Source organism: Pinus tabuliformis, chromosome Q (genome assembly GCF_031772625.1).
Source record: "Pinus tabuliformis cultivar Carrire ecotype Pingquan chromosome Q, CPIR1, whole genome shotgun sequence".
Classification (NCBI taxonomy): Eukaryota; Viridiplantae; Streptophyta; class Pinopsida; order Pinales; family Pinaceae; genus Pinus; species Pinus tabuliformis.
In genome coordinates, this window is record NC_142296.1 from 1,370,801,945 (window position 1) to 1,370,824,933 (window position 22,989).

General features: G+C 36.8%; 1 protein-coding gene across 1 annotated transcript; it reads right to left on the reverse strand.

The window, feature by feature from the left end:
* Positions 1-3,202: 3,202 nt before the first annotated feature.
* Positions 3,203-10,056, reverse strand: LOC149225011 (small ribosomal subunit protein eS12-like). Its single transcript, XM_089386411.1, has 4 exons — positions 9,900-10,056; positions 3,836-4,124; positions 3,695-3,760; positions 3,203-3,595 (listed from the first exon to the last, which is right to left on the reverse strand). The coding sequence occupies exons 1-4, from the start codon at positions 9,908-9,910 to the stop codon at positions 3,536-3,538; spliced, it is 426 nt and encodes a 141-aa protein (XP_089242537.1). The 5' UTR covers positions 9,911-10,056; the 3' UTR covers positions 3,203-3,535.
* Between the last annotated feature and the right edge of the window lie 12,933 nt (positions 10,057-22,989).

Here is a 22,989-nt window from a genome sequence, read left to right on the forward strand (position 1 = left end):
TGCTTATTGAAATAACAGTTGTAATTTTTATAGTTTATTTTTTCATTTGTAAATGGGTATATGGTCTTAAGACTTATTTAGGCATGCATACCCCTCCTATAGTAATCTAGATGTAAACCTGGGTGATAAAAGGGGCGTGTTGTATTCCCAAAAACTTGACATGTAGGTGATGTCAAACTCCCAAGGAGAAATGTTGGATTAAATAACTCAATCATGGAATAAATGATAATGATTATTTATGTGTTTACAAACTTGTGGTTTTGGAAACCACATGGTTTTAGATGTAACGATAGTTAATTAAATGCTTTAACATACTCCATTGTAAGATGACATGATTGGTTGTTTTTGGCATTGGCTTGGTTGATTTGGATGAGGTCAATAAATCAATCTGTTAGGTGTTGGTTTTCCAATTTAGGGTTTCCAAGATAGATCAAGGTGGCTCATGTGCTTATACTTTTATTTTATGTATCCTAGAAACACTAAACCTAAAAAAACAACACCTAATAGATCTATTAACCTTGGCCAAGTGAACCAAGGCAATACCAAAAGCAAACAATCAAGGCATTTTACAATGAAGTATCTCAAGCCTCAATTAAACTTCATTACCTCTAATACCATGAGCAAAACCATGAGTTTATAAAACCATATACTTGTATAAACCACCATTTGTAAACCCATAATTCATAAATGACTATTATTTTCTACTATGTGACTATATCAAATATAACTCAATATTCCCTCCTCTAAACTTGAATTGAAATGTTCAATTATTCCCCTCAAAAGTTTATTTACTAGGTTCTCGATAATACAAAATGTCACAATATGTCTTCCCATCCCCTGTTGACATCTAGACTTTATCGATGAATTGTAAACCATGAGCATAAATACCTAAATAGATCTTACAAACAATATGCCCATTTACATGCGAAAAAAAGAGAATCAACTATAATAAATTACAATTGTGTAGTTTCAAAAAACATCAACCTATTCTTTCCCTTGATCTCTATCTATTTCAAATATAGTGAGACAAATAGAACACTCATTCACTATATACTTCCTCCTTTCCCACTTCATGTCCATGTGCTTCTGCTAATGCTCCACATTAATCCATATAATACATTTCCTTATACTATTTACCAAGGTTCATATACCCATGAACCATTTTCCATTGTGTCTTCAAAATCATACCTATGTGAGAGAGCCCACTCAACCCATGCTCTTATAAAATATTAAGTGCGCAAAACATTGTGATTTATCCTCAGAACTCTAAACTGTGAAAACCAACACCTAATAGATCTATTAGCCTTGGCCAAACCAACCAAACTATACCTAAAGCGGTTAATCAAAGAATCTTGCAATGTAATATCTCAGACCTTTAAATAGATTTTATTACATCTAATACAATAGGCAAAACCATGGATTTATGAAACCATATTTTTGTTGCTAAACCCATTAATAACTATTATCTTCTACTTTATGACCCCATCAAAATTTACGTCAAAAGGCAATCTGCTCTATATGTCATGTAGGAATCTGCTATATATGTCATATAGGAGATCACTATGTTTGCACCTAAATAATTTTGTTCAAACTATCAAAGACCATACAGTTGTGATAGTTTCTTTCAATCTAGGTTAAGAGGTGAGATGAAGAAGAATTACTATGTTATCTGGTTTTTTATACCCTTTTGAGAATCCTTTTATACACATGTGATATAAAGAATGTAATTATATTTATATTTAAATAGAATTGTGATTTTTTTCGAGGAACAAAAAAGCTTGCAAGGTTGAAAACTCGAACAAGAGTGTAGTTGTGTGAAGTATCAACACCTCAGAGAATACAAATGCAATATATACATCACGATAGAGAACCAAATTCTTTCTTCAAAATATATGAAGGCTTTGTTGTTTGACAACCTTCATTGTGTTCAATGTCACTTGAGACTTCCACGTCATTTTGAAGCACACCATTTTTACAATTCATGGACACTAATCTGAATTCTGTTGAGATCCGCTCATGGACACTCATCTGAATTCTGTTGAGATCCGCTCGTCTTGTAGACAGTAATCGGGAGAAATCTGATTGGATATCTATGGTAAAAATAAATACTGAAGCATTCATCTCTTAAGATGAAATCTCCCTTGATAGATAAAACCAAACTCGAAAAATGCAGAATCGAAAAACAATGACAGGGCCATCAAGACAGACATCTGATAAATATCGAGGTCAATCAACAACAAATTGGCAAACATCAGAAAACGAAAAACGTTTTATTTTGAGTTAAAGTTAAAATGGAAAACAGCAAAACAAATATTTTTGTTTTTTCAATTTTCAGGTGATCAAATATATAAAAAGGATGCAATTTATTGTTGTCAATTTTTCTGACTTTTCTGATTTTCCCTATTTTCTTTCCTACACTGGTTTAAATCGTAATGATAAAATTACAACCATTCAAGGTACTGTGACATGAATTTAACTGCGTACAAAGTTCGCTTGTGCTCCAAAACTTGAACTTGATTCAATGGCCCGCTTGTCCTGGTTATTCTGTTGATCTTCCGATCAATTCTAACACAATTCATATCCTAGCATACTAGGATATTATCTAATGGTTTTCTGTCAGAATCAGTATTCAAAGATGTATATGGCCCCAGGGCATGAATTTCTGCTTTCGAAGTACTTAAAATCCAGGGCGGCAGTGTTTAGTGATTGTGAAATTTCATGACGGCTCAGTGGAAAAGGCACAAGTAATGATAATGCAATCAGCATGCATGGTGGAATAGCCTTGTGCAAAAGTGGCTTAGTTGGGATCCAGGCAGGTCCATTGCCTTTTTAAAGAACAAGTGTCTGAGAGTTTCCGACAGGCTGAAGTGACTAAGAGCACGTAAACTTCTTTATGATGAGAATTAATTCTGCTTGACGTAATAATCAAATTCACATCAAATAGTTGATCAGCCATCCAAGGTTTACACAATGCCTTGATACAAGGAAATGCACATATAGTTTGATGGCTAGATGAGAAGCAGATTTTGACAACAGTTTTTGAACTAAAAAGTTATATTGATTTGCAGCCTTTGATTTAACTGTGATAACTGCTATGGCTCAACTGCCTAATGCATGACATGATCAACTCATATATGTGTGTATATTAAAAGTTATATCCCATGCATCAATTCAAGTTGCAAACAATATATATATTGCAAGGTAAAATAATATACTGTAGCTTGAATATAGAATTAACCAGTCGGACATAAACTCATTTCTGACATTACTGTAGGTTTGTAGAAGATAAGGTCCTCCTAAATTAGATTGAACTCTTTACCAAAATTAACGAAAGGCGGGGATCTACATGCATGCAGACCACAAAACTGATTTTTTCCATATCCATGCACAAGTTCAAAATTATCATACTTCATCCATGTATCCAAAAGACTGAAACTTGAGACCCTTAAATCTTCCAGCCCACAAATTTTAAATTAAGAGACCAAAACACAGATGACTCCGAACTTAAGCACCCACAAAACTGAGACCTCGTAGCTTAATGTGTCTTTACATATTCTTGAATAACATTCAAGCCTTCGGTTTCTTCGCCGTAGTCCTGTTTATTCAATCATACAACCATAGAATAGATCAAAAACAAATAAAAATACAACTTATTTAAATAGTGACTAAATATTTATTTAAAACAGTATTTTACCTTCACAACAACACAAGAGCACCCAACCACCTTCCGAGCTTTACCCTCTGAGTCAATCTTGCAAAGCTGCATAGGGTAGTTGATAAGTTAAACAACAATAGCTGCAGGGCTCAGACAAGTACAATATTGACAAATACTTACTCCTGCCCATTCACCCAATTTCTTTGCACTGGGCACAGAAATCAAGTTCACATTGTGCTCAGCACACAGAGATTGCACTAATTTTGTGTAATCAGGTTGGTTGCAATCCTCTGCAAGGACACACAACTGAGCTGCGTGTTTCTCAATGGCTTTAGCACCTTCGTGAAGACCTCGAGCAAGACCATCATGGGCCAATGATTTCTTTAATACAAGCTGCAAAGCAGTCAAGATGTCCATAGGTTCTCCCAATGCTGCAGCGGGTTTTTCTGCAATGACATCGCCATCTCCCCTGTAAATATCAGATAGATATAGTCAATATTACAATTGACTTAACAATAAGATTAGAACAAAAATTGCATTTGCTCAGTACTTCCATCCACTGTAAAGCCTACAACATTAATAAAAATGTGTCGGATCTGAGAAGATGTTTCCCTGAATGAAAGCTTAAGATACCCATACCAATCTTCAATAGAATACAATCCATATTTTGAAACCCATGTTTTGAACGTGTGCAGCATTCCCTAAAATATGTGCGGGCTAAATTTATCCTAAAATGACTTTTAGGACAAAGTTATTTTTAACATAGGCTATCAGAAAGTTAGCATAGATCCATATTAACCCTGGAATTTGAAAGAATGTAAAATAACTCAATGTGCAAACCTATCGATGCTCAACAGATTCAGTTAAAATAGAACTATGCTAGTGTGTATATAATGTCTCTTTCAAGTCTCAATACTTCATATTAACAGTCCAAGACTGGCCGAGAGATTTGGTCCCGAGACTACTTGAAGCTCAATAACCCCTGGCTGAAAAAATGGCTGATAACTTAGTTACGGAAAGTTCAAACTGACTGGTTTTAGACAGGATGGTGGGGGCAACCAAAAGAACCTTGGGATGAGAAAACATCCCAGAATGGAAAAAACAAGCTGGAAACAGATCAAAACTTCTTGATGTATTGCAAAGCTTGCTCTCGCATTATTAGGGAGGGATCAAAATCTCAAATCAGTCATTAGGTAACAGCTTATCAGGGGGAGACAGCAGGAGCGACAGAATTATGATTTCAAGAATGAACCAGACTAGAGACAAGATCCAGAAATTAGCAATCAAAAGGTAAGCGCAGAAGCTAGGGCAGGTCAAACAACGCAACGTCCAGATGAGTTTAGTATTTCTTTGTAACATGATATTTGACCACACCTTTCAGTCCCAATGCTTTGTTATATTCTCTTCTACTATTTTGTTTTCTTCTGTTTTGGTTTGGATATATGAAACTTCATATAATGTTGGCTTTGGTATGTAAGCGCCTTGTCCCATAGGCCAGTCAGTGTTGCAAACAAGTTCATAAAAATGAAATATAATCTATTATACTCTCTCTCAAGATGCAAATCAGCAATCAAAAGGTGAGCGCAGAAGCTAGGGCAGGTCAAACTAAGCAACGTCCAGATCAGTTTAGTATTTCCTTGCAACGTGATATTTGACCACACCTTTCAGTCACAATTTTTTTTGTTATATTCTCTTCTGCTATTTTTGTTTTGTTCTGGTTTGGTTTGGTTATATGAAACTTCATATAATGTTGCCTTTGGTATGTAAGCACCTTGTCCCATAGCCAGTCAGTGTTGCGAACAAGTTCATAAAAATATAAAAGGAAATATATTCCATTATAGTCTCTGCCTCTCTCAAGAGTCAAGATGCAAACTGAAATGAGGAAAACACCAAACTCGAAATTAAGGACAGGTTTCATGAAAGAAGAGGTGGAAGATGGGATCCGAAGAAAGGCTTCAGGCAAAGCAAGAGGCATTGAAAAGCTGCAGGCAAAGTATTTCAAATGAGTATATGCTCTTCTAACTGTCTCCGCATTATTGTTGCAGTGCTCTTTGATCAGCTGATCAAAGAACGCTTCCCAGATCTATGGTAGGCTTCAGGCAAAGCAAGAGACATTGAAGAGCTGCAGGCAGAGCATTTCAAATGAGGATGCTCCTCTCACTGTCTCAGCAAAAGTATTGCACCGTTCTTTGATCAGCTGATCAAAGAAGGCTTCCCAGACCTATGGTCAACAAGCTTCATTCTGTCTGTATTATTCAGTGGAGCAAGAACAATAAACCAGGAAACTACAAACCATCATGATTATCCCAATGTTCATTAAGCTGTTTGGAAAATAAGTAAAAAGAGAACCAGCACATGGGCAGATGAGGAGGGGAAAAGAGCAAAAGGTCTACTAAGGTTCCAGCAAAAAGACTCCAATATAGATCATTATCTCACTTTCAGTCACATGATATTGAGAACATGGGGCTGCCAGAATGAAAAACATTAGCGATAGATAATCCAAAGAATGACTTCAGGCAAAGCAAGAGACATTGAAAAGCTGCAGGCAGAACATTTCAAATGGAGTAAAGTTTCTCAGCAAAACACATTGCAGCAGGCTTCCTAGACCTATGGTCAACAAGCCTCATCCTGCCCATATTTAAGTGGGGCAAGAAAAATGACGCTGGGAACTACAAACCATCATGATTAACCCAATATTTGATAAGCTGTTTGGAAAATAAGTAAAAAAGAAAAACAGCACTTAGTTGGATGAACAGTAAAAAGGAACTAACGGTCAGGTGGGGTTCCAACAAAAACCCTCCAATGTAGACCATTAACTCACTTTGAGGCACGTGATAGAGAAAACATGGGATTTCAAAAATGACAAACTGTGCCAGAAGAAAATCTGTGGAAGAGGCTTAATGAAAATGGGCATCCCAAATGAGCGGCAAGCAGCAATCCATAGTCTGTAAGACCAAGTGAAGACCAAAAATAATAACTCGGGAAGGACTGCAGGCTCTACCCCATTTAATCCATGTTGCACGTCAATAAGCTTGAGACGTGAATAAATCAGAAAGGAGTGTTAACATCAAAAGGAATTATTATAAATATCTTACTCTATGCAACAATGTTATTTTAGCAACTCAAGGCACTCCACAGCCTACAAGATCATCTGCAAGTTCTGCAAAGTTTAAAAAAATAAAGTATATTTGAGTCATTGGAAATCACCCAGAACTACAAATATCTTAAATTGGACTTCAACAAAAAGGCTAAGTTAGGATGCTCGTGGAAGGAAAAGGCTCCGAGGGAGTTTGAAAGCAGTCCTGTCACTCATAACAGGTGTAGGATAGTGGAGATATGGCATTGAAACATGTTATGCACGGTATTCCAGATACTCACCATCCCTGTACTCCTCTACAGGTGTGAATTATAGGGGCCTAGTGCATCCAAAAATAGATGAGCCAGTTAGAGAGACTAAGAAACAGATGATAGCAAGATTCCTGAGATTTAAAAACAGCACTCCATTTGAGATTATGTTAGCTGAAATAGGACCTTATCTAATAGAACAAGCAATAAGAAGTTTTCTGCTGTATTGAAAAAGAGTAGCAGCCCTGGGCAGTGGCAGCAGAGCAACAAAACTCCGCCAAGAAGTGTTAAGCAGAAGGAAGAATACATGAAACTTGGAATGCAGACAGTAGCTTGAGAAGTGGGGGATGTCTTAAGAAGATAACCGCCCATTGGATGGGAAGGTGCAAAAAACTCATCTACAGATGTTATAGATTCGATAAGTAGAGGACAACCACCACATGTAAGCAGAAACATTACGTGGACCATTTAAACATACACGGGGAGAGATCAACGGCGGGGAAAGCAGCTCAACTAAGGACCATCTCACACGGATTGGGCTGTGAAATAGAAAGATGGGCATGGCCAAAAGAGCTACGACAAAAAAGAACAGGCCAGTTTTGTGGGAGAGAAAAAGTAGAAAGGAAGGAGCACTTCCTGATGTGTTGCAAGGCTTACACTGAAACATCCGGGAGATGTCAAATTTAGATCATCAGTTAAGAAACAGCTTTCCAAGAGGAGAGCTGTGGACTGCAGCGGCCATGGTCAACAGGGCTGATGCAGACCGGAGATAAGATCTAGAGCTAGGAAGCGAGAGGATGATACAACACACGGAAAGGTGCTTAGGAGGCAGATTCTATACGAGTCCTGTATTTCTTTGCACAATGATCTTGTATAATTCTCTTACTTCCTCCCACTTGGCTAATTTAGCTGAATTTAACATCTTAGAAGAGTTTATCTTGGCCCCATGGGCATGCTCTTACTTCCTCCCACTCTTTTGTTGTAAAACGTTAGCTGATCTAGCTGAATTTAACATCTTAGAAGAGTTTATCTTGTCCCCATGGGCCAGTTAGCCTTGCCAACTATTTAATAAATATCTCTCTAGACTTAGCCTTTTTTTCCCTCTCGGTGCAGATAAGACCACCTGACACATATTCTAACGATCAAATCAGTTCTGAAAATTCTAAAAAAAATTGTTTTTCATTCATTTAAACAAATACCACACCCAATTGACAATGACTATTTTATGTCCAGAATCCATATATGTCACTTTATTTTATGTCCAGAATCCATATATGTCACTTTTAAGTCATGATAACAATATCTTCAAAATTATTATTATTATAAGTCATGATAACAATCTCTTCAAAATTATTATTATTATAAGTCATGATAACAATCCCTTCAGAATTATTATTATTATCTCATTTTAAGGTCACGGCCAAGCCAGACACCAAACCAAATTGGTAGGGGAGACAGGAGACTCACACCTCGGCGCAGCGATTTGAGCGGATTTGACTGCTAAATCTAAAAAAAAACAAATTGGTAGGACTCCTGTTTGTGAGACCAGAGGCTCACACCTCCGCACAGCGATTTGAGCGGATTTCACTGCTAAATCTAAAAAAACATACATACTACTTAATAGTCCCACTTGCCATCGGACCCGTTTTCTATTTCTCAGTAACAAGTCAGGATGGGACTAAATCTCCACAATTGAATCAAAACAAACAGATAACAGACGAACCTAGGAAAGGTTTTATTGACCTAAACTAATCCATTGATGTCTTCGAGACACATTGGCAGTGATGCCAAGCTAACAATGCAGGAAAATTCTTGTTTCGTTAGTTTGATTTACTTGATGTCTTCGACTGTCGACACACATTAGCATTGATGCCAAGCTGACAATGCAGGTACGAAAGAAAATGGTTGCAGGGAATTTCTTGCTTCGTTAGTTTAATTTTACTTGTCGTTCCTCTTAGTTCGCCGGTGAAAGGCGAACAGCACCAGACGGGAAGGGAGGTGTGCATTTGGGAAAAAGAGCACAGATGAAAGATGCAGGCATGGCAGCATGCTGACCAGAGAGAGGAGGAGAACTTGCTACCAGTGTTATGAAGCAGGACCGGTGTATTTACTGTAACATACTCTGTACATTATTTATACTCTCAATCTTGCTTCTGCAATTTTGTTTCCAGTGCAATGAATCTGGAGGTCAATACTTGCTTTCCTTTGTTTTTCTTAATTTCTGTAATATATTCTGTGTAGGCAAATGAATATCATATATGTTTTCTGTCATCTTCTTAATCTTATTCCGCAGTTCGATTCCTCACTGCAAACTCTGTATTGGCAGAACTAAATAAGATGTTTATTAGGCTTTGATGTCACAACTTATCAGAGGAACAAACAAAGGATTGTTGATGTAATAATGTTATTCCAATGCATTGATGCTGTCATAATTTGTAATTAGATTGCATCAGGAACAAATGCAGTTTTGTTTTATTTGTATAGGCCACTATATTGAGCTACTCCGCTAGAAGCAATTTCTCTCACTAGTCCATATATCACACATATGTATGAAGTCACTCTGCCCAACCGGCCAGCAAATCAGGCAAGCAGCGGACACTCGTAAATTATTTTACACAATTCCCTTCCGAAGGGCCAAAAAAGACTTAAGTTTTTTTTAAGAGGCGCAAATGTACCGTTATTTTCCATTTCGACAATAAAGGATACATATGATTTTGTTAAAGTATGAACCCGAGGGGATTGAACTTGCGACCTACGATCATTATTTGGTAAACCCGTAATCTGATCTCTACAGCAACCTCAGAACCTAAATTTCCGCAGACTAGTTTGCATATAAATTTTTCGCTTATATTGAAATCAAAATGAACCAAAGTAAACAGAGAGACGAAAACACCCATACCCATCCGACATGGCTTCGCCGGGATAAAATATCACAGCTACAAACACGCGCCTGTCTCTGGAGTGCTCGCTAAATGTCACACCAGAGGATGGAGCGTCGAAAAGCCGAACACAGCAAACAATTGTTTGGTTTAAGGAGTGGCTATATATGGTTGGTTTTAGGGTTTTTCTTGTTAGGGTTAGGGTTTAAAACAATTAAAACCACGTTATAATTTTCCACCTTAAGTTATTTTGGTATAACACTCGCACTCTGAATGGTTATTTTATCAACTTGGTTTAAGTGAATGATTTTACAGTTAGTATATATAACAATTCACTTTAGAGTAATGTTAAAAATGGTATTGTGAAGTTAATTGAAGTTATCTTTGGTGGTTGAAAAGAAGGAATGAAATTTTTTTTAGTAACGTTGAATTTTATAAGTAATATGATAGAAGTTGTTTATGTGAAAAAAAAAGATCTTGTGAGAATTTTTTCAATCATCATGGAATAGAGCATTGTGATCTTTTTTTTCAATCATCATGGAATAGAGCATTGTATTTATGAAAAAATATGGCACTCTGAAATAAAAATGATATTGTGAAAAATATTTTCAATCACCATGGAATATAGTGTTGTGAAAAGATGGTATTGTGAGTGATTATTTTACCATCTTGTTTCAAGTGAATGATTTACTTATCGATTCCTTACTAACTGTGAATATAGCGTTGTATCTGTGAAAAAAATGGTATAATAAAGATTTTTTAAATGATTTCACTCGTACTAGTATTGTGAGTGGATATTTTACGTGAAGAATAATATTTTACCATCTTGTTTCAAGTGAATAATTCGATTGAATGATTCACTCATCGATTATTTTAACAACTGTGAATATAGCGTTGTACCTGTGAAAAAAGGATGGTAGGGGAAAGAATTTTTCCAATCATAGCGTTGTACCTCTGAAAAAATGAGTGAATATTTTACCATCTTGTCAAGTGAATGATTCACTGATCAATTTTATTTTAAGTTGTACTAGTGAAAAAAGGATGGTATGGGAAAGAATTTTTCATATAGCCGTTTACATAGCTGTTGAAGGACCTGCATACTCTATTTAACGGATCACTCAGACTTGTTTCTCAACTTGTCCTGACGATGAACCACACTAGTTGGTTCGAAACGCGTCGACAAATGATTCTCTATGTGATTTTGCTGAAATCTCTAACAATCAAGTATGGATCACAGAAGTCTAAACTCTTTAAAAAAAATGGTACCGTAAAGGAATTTTCCAATCATTAGGGAATATAGCGTTGTACTTATGAAAAAAACATGGTATTGTGAAGAATTTTTTCAATCGCCATGGAATATTTTCAATCACCAAAATGATTAAGCAATTATTATTTTTTTTGAATTCTTCATTCTATTAAAACTATTTCTTTTAAATGATTGCTTCACAGTTACTCGTATTGTGAGTGATTATTTTACCATCCTATTTCAAATGAATAATTCAATGAGGAATTTGGTACATATGAAAAAAATAGTATTGTGAAGAATTTTTCAATCACCATGGAATACATGGTTGTACATGTGGAAAAAAAAGATGTATTGTGAAGAATTTTTCAATCACCGAAATTCTTAGGTAGTAATTATTTTTAAAATTCTTCAACCTATTAAAACTATTTCTTTCAAGTTATTAAAACTATTTTTTGAAGTGATTGCTTCACTGATAAGTGATTATTTTACCATCTTGTTTGAAGTGAATGATTTACTGATGATTATTTTACGAACTTAATGTTTGTAATATTAACGCTCTTGTTCTCTTGAAAAAAAAATCATCACCTTGTTTCAAGTGGATGCTTTACTCATCAACCATTTTACCAACTTGTTTGTGAGTGAATGTTTTACTCATCAATCATGTTAAAAATGGCATTGTGAATAATTTTTTCATTGACTTGTTTTAATGGAATATTTCATTTATTCATTAAGTAATACCAAAAAACAAAATGTACCTATTAAAACTCTCTGCCATTGTGAAAAAAAATTACATCAACTTGTTAAAGTGAATATTTCATCTATTAACGGAGCAATACCAAAAATTTAGGTAATGGTTATTATTCAAAATTATTCTCTATATGTTTAAGTATTTTCTTTAATTATTACCAAGTCAATATTAAAAATCATAATGAAATCACCATAAATTGTTTTACTTGTTTTTAGTGATTTCCTCTCTCATTGCTCATGACCAGGCAATACCAAGAACCACTGTGAAACCCTTCTACTTATTTTTAAGTAATTTCTTTACTTATTACCAAAATAGTATTAAAACACCCTTCTACCTATTTTTAAGTAATTGTTTTACTTATTACCATAATAGTATTAAAAATCACTAAAAAAACAACTTGAATTGTTTTACTTGTTTTAAATGATTTCTTACTCATTATTCGTACCTATTTTTAAGTAATTTATTAAAAATAGTATTAAAAATCACTAAGAAATCACCTTAAATTGTTTTACTTGTTTTAAATGATTTCTTCACTCATTGCTCTTTATTAAGCCGTGCCAAAAACCATAGTGGAACCACCCATATCATTCTTATATTATGTTTAAAATTTAATTTCAACACATTTTCTTATAATTTTCCTATAATTAAACTTTTTGCATTTATTCTTCCTTAGTTGCAATGCTTTATTCAATCCAACATTTTCTTACACTAGAAACACTTTTGTATTTCTTATCTTTTCCTTGCTTTAATTTTTTTAATAAATCTCATGCTTTGAATTATATTTTAAAATTTAATAATAATTTTATAAATTTGATCAAAAGTTTTTTCTATATTCCCTACCACCCTACTTTCTATTTGCAACATTGTTGTTATTTTTATGTTGTATTCCATGATGATTAAATAATGCACTTTAAATGAACTTGTAAAAGAACAAATTTTTAATAACAAACCAAAAATCAATAATATGTGTGCCTATGGAAACTCCATACTAATTTACAATGTTGTTGTTAATTGTCTATCACTTGTTACTTTAATGTAAAATTCAAAGGGATCCATTGTGAAATTTTCCCATTAAATTGCGTCAAAATCACCACATGGGCATATAACATGTAGCTAAAAGTCCATAAATATTAATTCTAACTATTTGGCACACATGACATAAGGCACATGGAACAATAGACACTTCTTAATGTGATGGAATTAGTTTTATATTGGGTGGGGACATGACCTTCATCTAGTGAATTTCCCTCTGTAGATGTGGTTTTGAATTCGATAGTCCTTATGGTATCATCTCTGTGATCATGAACACATCAAAGCCTATATAATGTGACATTGTCGTGAGACTTATCGAAACTCCAGATGTGACTTGTTCTTGCATTGACAATTATAACAATTCATACCAAAATAGGTATTTATATTCATATCTCACAAAGTTTACATCCCATGTTAGATGTACCAATTTATGGAAAAACTGCAACATTGGAGTTCTTCCAATCTCATGGGGAGACACAAAAGTATATTCTATTCTCACATAGAGGTATAAGTTTTATGCCTTCAATGGGACGCATAATTGGGGGACCTTATTACAAGGGCAATGAGAGAAGTCTCAGATCATATTAGGTGTCCTACATATAATGGATAGGTTAGCATCATCGACCTAGATCATAGACACAAAAGATGTTACCTATATAGTGGCTTATTAGAGGTTACACCCTTTGACAATAAGGGGCAACTTAAAGAAGCTTTGAACGTTAGGCTTGAGGAGCTTGAGGATTTGGATATAAGGTTTATATGGTAGTGAAAAACCCATAATTGTTGTGTTATACTAGGATAATTAAGATGCAAGGCATGTCAAGAAATATAATGATAATGGTGTTGGTCTAATAATATAAAATGCCTTTGGGAGGGGTTAGAATATTTGGTAACAAATAATTATTTTGTAGTGCATATGTATTTCAATCGATAAATATCAGGAGATCTATTACTAAACCTTATGGTCAAGTGATGCAGATGATTCTCTTTGACATGATGTATGTTGTTTTGATTGTGAGATTTGTTTGTGAGACTTGTGTAATGGTGTTGCACTACTTGTTATTGTTGGTACTCACCATTATTGCACCTTTATATTCAAATATGTTATGTCACTCTATTCAAATTTGTCGTGCAATGCTACTTAATTGTATTGTGCCATAACAATAGTCAAGTTAGTTGTAATTTGCTAATAAGCATCTGTGCACCGCACTACTCAACCTCCTTGCGTTGCAGTGGAGGGTGACTAGTCAAAGGATAATGAAGTGTCATATATATTAACAATGAGTTTAATGATGTTTATTTGTTTTTTATTTAGATATTTATGCCCCTGCTCTTGCTCCTACTCCTGTCTCGACCACTTCTGTTGAATCAATACTTGATAATAATGGGACATTAAGTGTAGTGAATTATAGTGTGAATGCTATTATGGGAATGGTTGATCAGTTCACTACTGGTAAATCTCATAATTCTTTGCAAAAAATCCCAACAAAGGGTGCACTCGAGGTATCCTCTATAACAAGTGTAAAAGGAAGCGAAAGGCACCTTTCATCGATATATCATAAAGTGCAACATGTGTGGCTTCTATGACACAAGAATAAACTTTTAATAAAGATTGCTTGAAATAATCTTGATGGAAAGAAAGATGGACCATTTTACTTCAATAAGATGTTTAAGCTTCCATCCCAAATGAAGACCAGCTTGCAACAACATCCTCTCATAGTGCAAGATGAAAATATGGACTTTAGTAAGCTTGAATGACATGGAACCTATGATTTGATCTATGCAAGTGAAATCCTTCTTCACGTGCTTGATGCTCTTGTTTGGTTTGGTTTAGAAAGGTTCGCTCCAAAGTTGACTCCTATTCCTAACCATCTTTTCACTCTCTTAATAGCAAACTCTCTACTCGCTTGCATAAGGATGGGTGTTTCAAGTATCCCTAAAAATGGGTGTTAAATGTGTTATATGTTCTAAAGTTAAATCCCATAGTGCATCATGGAGATGGAGAATGTCCTTTTCTCCTTTACATTGAAGAATTGCTTCATTTTTTGTTGTTTCTACCAATTATTTATCATCCAACAACTAACCTTGGGTTGTTTACATGGTTAACCCTATATAGTTTAGGAAAGTGCCAAGGCCAAACTTTTACAAGGAGAATATATATCAAACTCTCACAAAGATAAGTCTATTAATCGCTTGGGAATGGTGTAAAATTTGGGGATGGTTTTGTTGAGCCTCTAGAAACTACTCAAGCAACTTACATTGCTTCAATGGAAATTTATATCTCGAGGACAAATATTCTTCTTAAATTTCTCAGCAAGAAAATACCCAACATTAAATATTTCTAGTGCAAAGATTATTCCTACATCTGTAAAGGAATGCAATGTACAAGAACAAATTTTAATAATTAATGGGAAAACATAGACCCAATCAACTACTTATACAATTGATTGTTACACTTTATTAGTTTGAGAAGAGGTTACACAAGGCAAAACTTCTCATTTTTTTAATCACTTTGAGTTTGTGGATGAAAGAACTATTGGTACTGTTAAAGATGAGGCTCGTCTCTTGGCATTAATGCTAACTTCTATCATAAAAGAGAGAGCCAAGGAATAAAAATAGCTAGCAGGTTGCTAGAAAGCCTAGGTAGTATATTCAAGTTAGATCTGAGCCTTTTGTTGATGTAAAATTTGATTTCAAGCAATGAGATTTCTATGTAGAGAATGAAACTAGAAGAATGAGGGTCACATCTTTAGGTTCTAACAAAACATTGTTAATGGTGAACTTCAACAAAGGTTATTAACAAAAAGTTAAGTGGGTAGTTAGACATTGAAAATCCATGTGAAGATGCATTAGAATCTTATTGCAAAGCACCTATAAATACAATGACAAAAGCAAACATGGACATACAAATTCCAAGTGCTGGCTACAAAGACTATGCAACTATCCAAGAAAACTACTATTATAAATGCAATATTTTTTCTCCAGGAACCAAAACACTGCTAGGGTGCAAAGTTCCCTAAAGCCCAAGCATTTTTGCTAAACATATTATTGCAACGCAATTATGGGAGTCCCTAATTCATTTGGACTATTGGTATCTTGAGGGATGATAATGATGAAAAACCAATCAAAGAATAGTGCAATTTTTAACAGTGAAACTGTAGACCTAAATTTACAAAAAATTAAACTCTCACTGTGAAGCACCCATTAATAGAATAGTTTCAACAAACATGGATAATCAGTACTGCTAAAGAACAATAGTGTTGAAACGATTAATTTGACATTTATTGACCACGCAAATTGTTTTGCATACATATTTGAAAGCTATCAAAGGACTACTAATAGCAGAAGTTTCGATCACCCTAAGGATTTTGGCAATGCACACTATTGTAGCAGCAAAAGACTTATTTTGACAGTTACTCAACACAAATCTTGCCCCAAAAGCAATATTTTGGAATGCATCAAAGAGTTGCTAGAAACAAAATTTTCTAAAACCTTGAGGATTTTGGTGAAAGATGCTATTGCAGCAAGCATCTAATTGCTATAAGCTATCAAGTAACTTCTTCCTATTATTATATTTAAGTTTTATTTTCTCACTATTAAATGAAAGTAAAATAACAATACAGATAAATGTCAAATATAACTAATGGTGAATACCAACACTAACTTTAATTTTAACATTAAAAGTCAAGGTGGGAACTACATTCCAGAATGTTTGCTAGTGCATTTTTCAAACCTGTTAGAGGCATTTTTCAGCTTTTCAACATAACAATTATCAACATTTAACCCTGTTTTCAAAACACAACTATGTATTGCTATCTCTTCCCCCCCTAACATTGGGATTTGTAGGAACCTAAGATTGAAACTTATAAGGGGAATAAGGTGCCAACTAATTGAAACCTATATGTTGCCCATTAGTGCCAACTAATTTGAAGCATCAAATGGTAACAGTGGCTACAACCACTCACCAAAGCAAAACAAAATTCAAATTCATGGGCTCGATTAAATAACTTAAAATTATAATAATGAGCCAAACTTTAGATGACCTGTGTACTTGTTTGATTACCATATGATAATTTTTGGACTCCATGGGATAATTAAGGTCTCAATGTTTATGTATTTTCTACCATAACTTTCCCTTATGCATATCTAAGAACTTATATCTCAGTGAGTTTTCCTACTTGCACCTTTACATACAACAATACAAATGATCAAAATTTGCATATTGTTTGCATTGATTGTCCATGAACTTTTTTTTATTGGAATTTTAATATTTTATGTATCTTTTGTGATTTTAGGAATTTGGCTATTGGTTCTAACTACTTTACTTCGAAGAAAAGGATATACTGATATGCAAATAATTAGATTTATGAAGATGAAGATGACATAATATGCACGATTATGGTTTGAATGATTTTAATGGACCATAGATATAAGAAGTTTGTCCACTATCACAAATTATAAGGAATTCCAATAAGTCACAAGCTGAAAACTTTGCACTGTGTGCTACAAAATAAACTTGCAGATAGAGTGGTGGTTAGGCGACATGTGTGCAAGAATTACTGATGAGTTTCATCGAAAATTTATAAAGCAGAATGTGCCAGAAGATAATAATCATATTATGCTCAATTGCATAGGTAGATTGCACAGTAAAAGCCAGAAGATAATTATCGTATTTTTCTCAAGTACAAGAGATTGTACAATGAAACCTAGAGGGAACTTGAGCCTTGCGAGACATAGACATTGGGGATCACACGAAGGCAGTGGCAATCAAGGCTAGGAGCACTTATGATCTAGGTAGATATTGGTGGTCACTCGTCTATTTCACTTGGACCCCCACCATTGTTTCCTTTCAGTTTCCATAATTGTAGCACAACTTACTAGTTTTGGCAGTTTTTCGAGTCCTAAACTTCCGGAGCCGTTTTGAGGATTAAAAGACCCGAAAAATCCCCAAACCGGTAGTACCAGTTTGTTTTCAGCTTCCTCTTTGAGATCTTCGAAACGAGGTATTGTGATAGTCAAACAAAGATCTTATGCCAAAGTTACGACCCCAGGAAGTTGATGTACCAATTTACCCAAACGGGGCCCACAATTTTGGTGCTTCATCTACTAGGGTTAGGTTTTTGGATGTTTAGGATTTTCCATGGTTTCTCAATAATACATAGGCCTTTGAGCCTCATTGTAACACAGTTCTGAGGCTGATTGCCACATATCTTCTCAGAGATAAGCTACCATTGCCTGAGCTAGTTTATTTCCATTTCTCTATGTAAGCATATTTCAGTTATTTGATATCCATGAAATGAAGTTTTATTTCTATTGCATCTCTGTGTTTATGTGTATATATGTATTTTGTTGCGTTCCTGCAGAAGTCTGGATCAGTGGTATCAGAGAGGTCTGCTCTTTCTCTATTTTTCTTAGCATGTACCCAATGAGGTCAGGGTATAAGGAGCCAGGGCTTGAACTGGTTGAACCTTTGTAAGACCAGCCTCGCAAACCTGAGTGACCTCCCATGGCGGAAGGAAAGAAAGATGAGGGGGCAAGAGATCCTTTCAAAATATTTCTCTAGGAAGCCCTCGAGCAAAAAAGGAACACAATGATGGATAACTTTGCCCATATCCTTCGGCGACTACCCATAGGTGACACATCTCCATCCAACAACCACTCTGGAGGCGCCACTCCTTTTAAGGTACAAGTTAACTTTGACATTCCCATATTTGAAGGACAAGTAGATGAAAATGTCGTAGATAGATGGTTAAATATGTTGGAAGGATATTTTTTCAGTTCATGACTTTTCCAATCGGGAAAAGATTACTTTTGCACTCCTCAAACCCACCCCACATGTCAAGGACTGATGGGAGACCTACTATGAAAAAAGGACGAGAGGGAATCTTAATTGTTTTCAGCCACACCCACTTTGAATTCTTTACAAGACACCATCAAGGTACAATATTACCCTGTAGGGAGCTATGAAGATAAAAGTGTGGACCACATTGCGGCAGGGAAGGGACCAAGATGTGTCAGAGTTCACAAATGTTTTCCATAACCTTCGCACGAACTTGAGTATCGAGGATTCTTAGCGACATTTGGTACTCAAGTACCGCGATTGTCTACACAAGTACATCTAAGATGAGATGGAGTTCCTAGACATCTCCTCACTTGGCGTCCCCTATTGATATGCTGTCAAGACCGAGCGAAAATTTAAACAGAAGAAGCGATACTTTGGATTTGTGAATCTAAAGTAAGGGAAAGGCTCCCCCAAACCCCAAAACAAAGGAAAAATCCAAGGTTGGGAGACCAAGGACAACCCACCAAAGCCGTAAGTAAATAACAACACCATGAAGACAAAGAAGTACACAGGGAAATGGTGTGAGTTCCATAAGAGCCCCAATCACAACACAAGTGAGTGTTGAGCCAAGCAGTGACTGGTGACCTAGCTGAAGGCTTCCGAATTAGATGCATGTTCCGACTCTGAGTCAGAAAATGACAAGGGGAATGACAAAGGAAGCAGATTATCAATGCAGAGCCTAGTGCCACTGTTGCCACCACCAAGATCCAGAAGGATGAGCTCGAAGATCCAGAGGAGGGGGGGCGACTCTTCCACTCACAGATGTGGGTGAAGGGTTCTCCACTGTAGTTCATTGTCAACAGAGGGATCCAAAAGAGCCTCATTTCAGTGGAGGTTGTGAAGCGGTTGGGCCTACCGACCACACCACACATGTAACCATACACCATAGGGTGGCTTCACCAAGGGCGACATCTTTGCGTCAGCCAACAATGTCGCCTTCCCTACAACATCAAGCCTTCACATATGAGGTATTATGTGATGTTGCTCCTATTGAAGTTTGTGATGTTTTATTAGGCCAACCATACTTGTGGAAGCAACATGTTGTGTATGAGTCTAGGCCTCACACTGTTATTATTACATTGAGAAATAAGTTGTACAAGATACCATAGGTAGCACCACCTACCATCGCTTCTTTGATCACTATGAAGCAATGCCGTCAGATCATTTCCCAGGCCAAAAAATTTGTTTTCTTTATGATTCACCCTTAGGGAAAGAAGAAGATTGTGGCCACAACCTCCAAGCAGGGCTCCTCCAAACAACAACAACAGATGGACAAGGTTGTACAGTAGTACATGAACATATTCACCTCACCCACAGGGGTAGCTCTACACTGTCAGGTTAAGCACTCCATCAATCTGATCTCGAGCGCACCGCTATCTAATGGATCGATCTATCAATGCTCTATTCTGGAGAATGATGAAATCAAGAGGCAAATTCATGATCTATTGCATAAAGGGCACATCATGCCAAGTTCATCACCTTGTGGGAGCCCGATCATTTTGGTATAGAAGAAAGATGGGACCTAGAGATTTTGTATTGACTATCAGGTGATGAACAAGATCACTTTATGGAATAGGTATCCAATCCCACAGATTGATGACCTTCTAGACCAACTCAAGGGGACCAAATATTTCAGCAAGATTGTCTTGAAGTCCGGTTATCACCAGGTACCGATCGAACACTCTGATGTGTGGAAGACTGCCTTCAAATCCAAGGAGGGCCTTTTCAAATCGCTGGTCATGCCTTTCGGGCTAACAAATGCCCCCGCAACCTTCATGAGGCTAATGGACGACATCTTGTGACCCTTAACCAACTCATTCGTGGTGGCGTGTTTGGATGACATTTCGATCTTCAACCAGATTTGGGAAGAACACCTTCACCATATTTGACAAGTCCTCCAAACCCTGGGGCAACACAAGTTGTGTGCCAATTTGAACAAATGCACTTTTGGTATGACCCAGGTTCAATATCTAGGGTACATCATTTATGAGTGGGGTGTGCATGTGGACCCAACCAAGATACAAGCCATTAGGGATTGGCTAGCCCCAACCACTCTAACAGATCTCCATAGCTTCCTGGGTCTTGCTAACTTCTACTGCAGGTTTGTGTTGGGGTTCTCTCATATAACTTGGCCTTTGAGTCAAATCACTAAGGGAAGATTGAAAGCAAAGTTCTTTTGGTCTGAATCCCAACATAAGACATTTTTTGAGTTGAAGCAATGCCTCTTATCTGCACATGTGTTCACATTACCAGACCTGCAACAACCATTTGAGACTGAGATAGATGCCTCCGACTATATTATTGGTGCAGTTCTTACTCAATAGGGGCATCCAGTGGCATATAACAATGAGACACTTTCATACACAGTCTGAAAGTATCCCACCTATGACAAAGATATGTATTCCATTATGCATGCCTACCAACAATGGAAGCATTACATTATGGGAAAGGAAATGGTAATCCATGCAGACCACCGACCCTTGCAGTTCATATAGACACAAGGGAAGTTGCATAATGGTTGCCATCAGAAATGGTTCACATACCTGCAATAGTTCCATTTGAACATTAAGTATAAGAAGGGTAGCGCCAACAATGTTGCAGATTGCCTTAACTGACCACCAGTCATGGCGTTGACCGTTGTGCTCGACTCTTGTGGGCACAAGATTGCGAGGTGGCTTCATCTTTACAAGAGTGATCTAGAATTCGGCAACATATACTAAATGCTCCTAAAAGGTAAGCAAGTTCCAAATTTTCACCTCCAAGATGCACTCTTATGCCACCTGGGACACCTATGCGTTTCTCAAGCAAGCATGCCAAGGTGATTTGGGAGGCGCACTACAGTCAAGTCACTGGACATTTTGGGGTAGAGAAAATATTGGCAGTGCTACAAAAGTATTTTAATTGGTCGAACCTTCAATAGGATGTTGGGAAGCACATCATATCCTACAATGTTTGCACCATTGCCAAACCGACCATCAAGAAGCAAGGCCTATATACTCCTTTGCCTAATCCTAGTCGACCTTGGGGAATCCATCTCCATAGATTACATGTCGGGCCTTCCTTCTACTAAGCATGGCAACGACTATGTTTTTGTGGTCGACGATAGATTCTCTAAGATTACCATTCTAGCGGCCTACAAGAAGAGTATTGCAACAGAAGCCATTGCTAAGCTCCTATTTGAACGAGTGTGGGTACATTTTGGGATCCCATAGTCCATTATCTTAGATCGGGACGACAGGTTCCTAAGTACATTTTCATCAAGTCTTTGGTTGATGTTGGATACCAAGTCACTAAGTCCACGACTTTCCACCCCCAAACTGATGGCCGAACAAAGGTCGTCAACAGGATGATCATGCACATTCTGCGTATGCACAACTCGAAGCATCCACGCACATGGGATGAAATCCTCCCTATGTACAACACATATACAATAGAGCTCTCCACAACTCAACTGGCCTTAACCCCTTTCAGGTGGGGTTGGGATTCTAGCCACTATGTCCCATTGATGTGGCCATACCATTTGCAAATACTTAGGCAGATTCAGCTCATGTCCAGTCCGATGCTAATAGGGCTAACAATTTCATTGAGCGCATTCAACACATCCGCTAGTAGGTCCATGACATATTAGACAGAGCCAATGCTAAGTACAAGCAACGTCATGATGCATTGGGTGCCACACAAGTTCCAAGTGGGCGACAAAGTTTAGTTACATTTGCAGAAGGAGAGCCTCGTTGGGTCCCACCGCAAGCTTCGCCCACTCTGATATGGGCCTTACACCATCACTAAGGTCGTAGGGGAAAATGCTTTCAAGCTCAACATTCCACCATTCCTTGGCCTACACCCAGTGTTCAACGTGGATCGCCTTCAACCATACTTTCCACCATTACTCGACACATCAAACACCAACTCACACGAACAGAGTTAAACCCAAACTACATGGAATAGGCCAAAACTGATCGGATCAGGGATATGCCGATTAAGAACACTCGCCAGCAGGAGATCCAACTGTATCGTGTTGTCAAAGTTGGTAAACTCCTGCACCAAGCCAAGTGGCTCACCAAGGATCAAGTTCAATAGAAGTTTCACCATCTCATGGAGGCACTCAATGCAATGGGGACCATTGCTTCCTAAGGGGGGAGGACTGATCCACTTGGACCCCCACCATTGTTTCTTTTCAGTTTCCTTAATTGTAGCACAACTTACCATTTTTGATAGTTTTTCGGGTCCTAAACTTCTAGAGTC

What these genes read in the sequence shown, in the direction of transcription:
- LOC149225011 (XM_089386411.1), bottom strand. An exon ending in AATTGGGTGAATGGGCAGGA is followed by an intron (nt 3,761 to 3,835) that starts GTAAGTATTTGT and finishes TACCCTATGCAG; the next exon opens with CTTTGCAAGATTGACTCAGA. An exon ending in GCTCTTGTGTTGTTGTGAAG is followed by an intron (nt 3,596 to 3,694) that starts GTAAAATACTGT and finishes TTGAATAAACAG; the next exon opens with GACTACGGCGAAGAAACCGA.